This window comes from Pteropus vampyrus, unplaced genomic scaffold, assembly GCF_000151845.1.
Source record: "Pteropus vampyrus isolate Shadow unplaced genomic scaffold, Pvam_2.0 Scaffold9, whole genome shotgun sequence".
Lineage (NCBI taxonomy): Eukaryota > Metazoa > Chordata > Mammalia > Chiroptera > Pteropodidae > Pteropus > Pteropus vampyrus.
In genome coordinates this window covers 9,271,693-9,278,033 of record NW_011888790.1, presented here as the reverse complement: position 1 = coordinate 9,278,033, position 6,341 = coordinate 9,271,693, and the positions used below count along the sequence as shown (strand labels likewise).

At 34.4% G+C, this 6,341-nt stretch overlaps 1 protein-coding gene across 11 annotated transcripts in view; it reads left to right on the top strand.

Annotated features, from left to right (window-relative positions):
• CAPS2 (calcyphosine 2) overlaps window positions 1–6,341 on the top strand; it is a 40,444-nt gene that overhangs the window by 16,762 nt on the left and 17,341 nt on the right. For all 11 annotated transcript variants that reach the window (XM_023520943.1, XM_023520936.1, XM_023520941.1 and 8 more), the window contains 3 exons: window positions 2,707–2,781; window positions 3,647–3,742; window positions 3,828–3,921. In XM_023520943.1, the coding sequence (XP_023376711.1) occupies window positions 2,707–2,781; window positions 3,647–3,742; window positions 3,828–3,921 (265 nt within the window). The remainder of the gene's footprint in view (window positions 1–2,706; window positions 2,782–3,646; window positions 3,743–3,827; window positions 3,922–6,341) is intronic.

Sequence of the window (6,341 nt, the reverse complement as noted above, 5' to 3'; positions counted from 1 at the left end):
AGCGTGTATTGCTAATTTTAATTTGCATTTCACTGGAGAAAAATGAAGTTTAGCACTTTTGTAAATATGTATTGGTCATCTAGATATCCTCTTATATGAAATTTCCCTTCATATCTATCGGGTTATCTTTTTCATATTGACAGTGGACCTTATTTATATAGTCTAGTTATATGTCATTTTTTACTTATATTTGTCGGACATATGCTTTCATACTTTGCCGTAACGTTTTATTCTCTTGATCATGTCTCTTGACGAACCAGAGTTCCTAATTTTGATGTAGACCGGTTTGCCAATCTTTCCATTTATCATTAGCCTTTGTATCATCTTTAAAGAAATCTCTGCCTACCACATATGTCATATATCAAGTTGTTGTAAAATGCATGGTATGTTCTAGGCTGTTTCTTTAATTTCATCTACCTGTAATGCATCCATGTTCCAATATTATCCTGTCTTAAATAGTATTGATTTATATCAGAATAAATACCTATAGCTTGTTTATCTTCAATATTGTCTTGGCCTATTAGGCCCTTTTGTCTTCAACAGAAATTTTATATTTAACTAGTCTAGTTCTATAAAAAATCCTATGGGGATATTGATTCAAATTATTGAATTTATGGATTTTACTGCCCTTATTATTCCCAGAAGAGGAGGAAAAAATTCTGCTTCATAGAGTTGAAAGTAGAAATTTGCATGTATAATGAGCCTTACTCTTGTCTTTTCCTTGGGATTCAGCTACCTGCAGAAGGACACATTCTGTACTATGCATTGTTACAAGTCTCTCCCCAGTGGAAAAGAGTAGGTTAATCTGTTGAATTCTAGGGTCAAGGGACTTAGCTTCTCGTTGCTGCCTTCCTAACTATGCATTGTTACAAGTCTCTCCCCAATGGAAAAGAGTAGGTTAATCTGTTGAATTCTAGGGTCTAGGGACTTAGCTTCTCGTTGCTGCCTTCCTAACCCATGGTTTCCAACAGCTTCATCAATAATAAATTCATATTTTGGTCTTTATCTATTTGATTCTTATTTCTGTATTGGTAAAGGGCTTGGGTAGATTATTGGTGCTACTTATTGGATACTTAAAACTTCAACATGGAATTTTCCATTTATAATATAAAAGACTGTTTACTTCTTTTAATTTTCCAAGGAGACTCTAGACTCCTCAAAGTTATTACTTCAACTATCACACTATTAAACTAAGTTCTGTTCACCTTTGAGAAGAAATTTAATGTAGTGATTATAAGCAAGGTTTTTTTCTGGTTCTGCCATGTACAAACTGTATGACTCTGCAAAAAAAATTTTTTTTGTAAAATGGAAATAATAGTGGAAGTATTGCAAGCATTAAGTGAAGCAATACACATTAAAATGACTTTAATAGTAACTATTTTCTAGGAAGTTCTCAATAAATGATAGCCATTATTATTGCTGTTATTTATTTTCTCAGCATTTAGAATTGCTTCAGGTACATAGTGGGCATTCAGTAAACACATAAATCTAATTTATTAAATTGAATTGAGATGACCAAGGTTTCATGGCTCCACTCTATGTTCCCAAACTCATTTGGCCTACAGGCTCTTGTTGGCTATATCTTGCTTACCTTTCACAGAGACCTAGATTTTATAGAGTTATATAACCTTTCAAGATTCCAATGCCCCATACACTTACTATTTACATTATTACAGTGTTGCTATATCTGCAGTTTTATGGGAACATCTTAAGACTATTTAGGACGGAAAGTAAAGATATGTCACTGCGCCTTCAGATTTCTTAGCATAAAGGAGATTATTAGTAGTAGAGTGCCAAGGTGTGTGCATTTGGGTTTTGCTTCATAACGTTAAACAGAATTTTAGGACTGGCAATGTTTGTGAGATGATTCAGTGCTGTCTGAAGGTCATAAAGATTAAATAACTGATTTGAGGTCTCACAGCTAGTCCAATTCCAAGACCAGAATCTCATCTAACACTCTTTTCCACTCTTTTGTTATTTTGGTAAGGAATGTTTTCCGCTACCCATAACTGAAAACCTGACTGATAGTGGCTTAAACAAGTCAGGATTTATTTTTCTTATACAACCAGCTTCCTGGAGGTAGGCAGTTGTTGGTTTTAGTTCAGTGGCTCAGAGATGGCACAGCTCTGGGCTGGCTTCCTTGAGATTTTGTTACATCAAAATATCCTCTTATGTGAAATTTCCCTTTCTGACATGGTTACTTATTGGCTACAGTGGCTCCTAGTTTCATATCCCTGCCACTATCACAGACAGTAAGTCTTCCCAAGCCACTGTGTTATCAGGACAAAACAAAGTCTTTCTTGGAAGTTTACTGGTAGAACTGGATCCCTCCGAGCCCATGAAAGCAAATTCTGTAGCAGGAGGGAGGCAAGGAGAATGGGGAGAGTAATGCCTGTCGGGTTAGCACTACAGCAGTGCCAGTCACAAATACGCTATCTCTGTTCACTATTGACTTTTATAGCACTTTAATACTATACAATCTAACATAAAAGTCATTCGTGTATTCACATACTCTATTCTAGGGTTATTTCTTAAGTGTCTGCTACAATTAGCAGTCTTAAAATGCAAAGAGGTTTATACCTCATCTTAATCCAGTTTGTGCATTTCAAAATAGTAACATAACTTTTTTTGTACTTTTATCTTTTATATTCAATATAGGTAATTTTAAACATAGTTAATGACAAATGTATTTTTTGTCATTAACAGGATAAGAACCCAGTCTACATTAACTGAAAATATGCTTTCTCATAAAGTACAATTTGACAGCAGGATCATATCAAGGTAATTGTGATTTTTTTAAACTTTTAAATCTTATGATTATAAAATTTAGTCTATTTTCAAATAGAAACAACAACAATGAGATTAGTTAAGTTTGTTACAAACAAGTGAAAATGTGAATTTAGAACATTTTTAAGTAATACATATTAATTAATCTGTTACAAAAGTTATAGGATGTATGGACTGCTAAGAAAAACATTTTAATTAGAAGTTATTTTAAAATATCTTTCAAAAAGAAAAATAGAATTGAATTTTAAAAAGTTATATATTACTCCTAGAAGATTCTAAACCATTTAAAATTTAACCTTTATGTGAGCTTCTGTATGTAATTTCATTTTTGTGGCTTAAATTAACAGTAGATTATTGATAGATGCAATAAGGTGACAAGGTAGATGATTCTTAAAACTCTTAGTCTTAGAAACTTTCAATAATACATAATGCTACTTGATGTTCTTTGTGTCCGCTAGTGGTAAAATGTGTGTGTGTGTTTTAATGATCATATTTGTTCAATGATTTTAAATTTTCTATGACAAAGGATAATTGTATATATATGATAATATATTCTGTGGCTTCTTGCAAGCTCAACATTTTTTAAAGGTCTTTTACTTCATCTTTAAAGTCTATATCAAATTAGTAATCTACATTGTGATATATCTATATTCATATCAGTGTAAGATAAAGCTTTTTTTCTCCATTCAGCAAGCCGTGCTGTGTTTTCTCGTAACCATAAGGCTTCCCATAACCCTTGCTCATTTGCCACACATTCGGAGGGTTAATGCCATCCCTCTTTGAATGCACAATTGTAGCTTATTATTTGATTTGAGATTTATCCTATTTTAACATCTTTGATATTATTCTCTTTTACTAGAAATGGACGTGATGCTTGCAGAGAGCTGATTGGGTTCTTTTTTACTCATGATCAGTCCCTTACAATTTACGAGTATCGGCAATTTGGGAAAAATAGGTAGGCCATAAAACAGTGTTGCAACTGTCAAGATTACTTCTGAGAGAAGCTGAATAATTTCGTATTTTTGTCGTTTAATTTCTAGAACAAATGTGCTTCCTTTTATTCAAAAAAATATATATAGTCATCAGCGTGGACGAAGAAAAGGAAAACAATACCAACTTGGTGATTTTTATATTGTAAGTTAAGTGTGTGCATGCAAATATCTTAGTTCCATATGCTGGATTTTGTGGGATCTTGTGGTGCTGGAGAAGCAGGGTTTCTGATCTTCAGCTGATTTTCTGTCCTTCCTGAGCAGGGGCGTTTGTGTGAATGGCTAATGGTTGGTGTTTCTCTGTAGGTTCTGCTTCTCAGACTCACATCCCAGTTGTCTGAATCTAAGTATAACATTTATTTCCCGTAATAAATAAACACTACCTTCTGCCTCCACCAAAATCTGCACTATAAACCTAGGAGAGCTTGTCTCTTGGTGCTTTTAAAGGCTCTACAGGGCTGTACCATTGGGTAAATGGCTACTCAGTAGCACCAGGAGTAATGTTCCACTTAAAAAGCGCTTATCTTCTGAGTGAGCACAGAGGGGTACTTGGCTTCTAGAGCTGACATATATCTGATAGCTTATCCTTCTTGTGATTTTTTTCACCTCATGCAAGTCCTGGCTTGCGGTGTATCACAAGGATTTTCTTGAATGGGTCTATCATAAGTTATGTTGCAATATGTATAGTGCTCTTACATTTTTAAAAACATTTATTTATTTAAATTAATTTCAAGTATTCCGTACATTGATTAGATATCTATACTGTTCATAAAACGATCCTCCCAATTGTTCCCTCCCTCCCCTGGCCCTCCACCTAGCCATCATATTAATGCTGACTGCATTCCCTCTGCCGCACTCCCCATGACCAACTATCAACTACTAATTTGTACTTCTTTAACCCTTCATCCCATTCTCGCAGACCCCCAACCCCCTTTCCCTCTGTCCGTCACCAAATAATCCACTATATTTGTGAGTCTGTTTTTGATTATTCCACATATAAGTGAAATCATATGGTATTTATCTTTCTCTGTCTGACTTATTTCACTCAGCATAATAACCTTTAGGTCCATCCATGTCATTGCAAATGGTAGGATTTCATTTTTTTAATGGCTGAGTAATATTCTATTTATATGTGAATAATAATTTCTTTATCCAATCGTCTGTTGATGGGCATTTAGGTCGCTTCCATATCTTGGCTATTGTAAATTGTGCTGCCATGAATATTGGGGTGCATAGATCTTTACGAATTATTATTTTGGTTTTCTTTGGATAAATACTCTGCAATTGCTGCACAAAGAGTATATCCATTTTTAATTTTTTGAGAAATCTCCAGATTGTTTTCTATAGCAGCTGTACCAATTTGCAATCCCACCAACAATGTATGAGGGTTCCCTTTTCTCCACATCCTCACCAACACTTGTTTTTTGATTTATTGATGATAGCCATTCTGACAGGTATGAGGTGATATCTCATTGTGGTTTTAATTTGCATTTCTCTGATGATTAGTGACCTTGAGCATCTTTTCATATGTCTATTAGCTATCTGCATTTCCTTTTTGGAGAAGTATCTGTTAAGGTCTTCTGCCCATTTTTTAATTGGACTGTTTTTTTTGTTGTTGAGTTGTATGAGTTCTTTATATATTTTGGATATTAGCCCCTTATCAGATGTATCATTAGGGAATATCTTCTCCCAGATAGTCATCTTTTTGTTTTGTTGATGGTTTCCTTTGCTGTACAAAAACTTTTCAGTTTGATGTAGTCCCATTTGTTTATTTATTTTTTTGTTTTCCTTGCCCAAGGAGATATATCTGAAAAGAAATTCTTGTTAGTAATATCAGAGAGTTTACTGCCTATGTTTTCTTCATTATTTTCACATGTTATTTGATGATTAAAATGCAGCACTATCCACAGTGATCATTCATGTAACCAGTATACATTCATAGACTGAGCAGTGGAGGGAGAGCAGTGAATAAGTTAGACCCATTCCTTCCTTTTGTGGAGTCACATTCTAATAGGAAGAACAGTCAGATAGGAAGAGTAATAATTTAGTTTAGTGTTTTTAAAGAGGCTTCCTGAAGGAAGTGCCATCTAACCTTGATCTAGAGAAGGTGTTGGCTAGGCTGAGATAAGAAGATAGGAGAGGGTAGGGAAAGTCTGTCTGGAGTACAGAGTTCAAGGTGGGTGTTGTCAAGAATGAGAGCTTATTAAGAGCAGCCTCTGTTAAAGAGTTATATAAAATGTATTAAGGAGTCATTGAAATGATATTTCAATGAGTGGATTGAATGATATAAATCTAGGAAGGAGGTTATAACAACCTGAATTAGGCAAGAGGCTGTGGCTATGGGTGTGAAGCTAATTAGAAAAATAAAATTAAAATGTTGATAGGAGGTAGAATCAATGAGATGTAGCGTGAGGAATTGGGGGTGAAGAAAAACTTTACATCTTAAACTTGGATTAAATAAACTATACACATGTCACTCAAGTCTGCCTCTTGAGAGCTAGAGAAAATCAGCTCTGACTCCATTTCATAAACTGCAGAAGGCTGTTTAATGCTTATTCCACGATT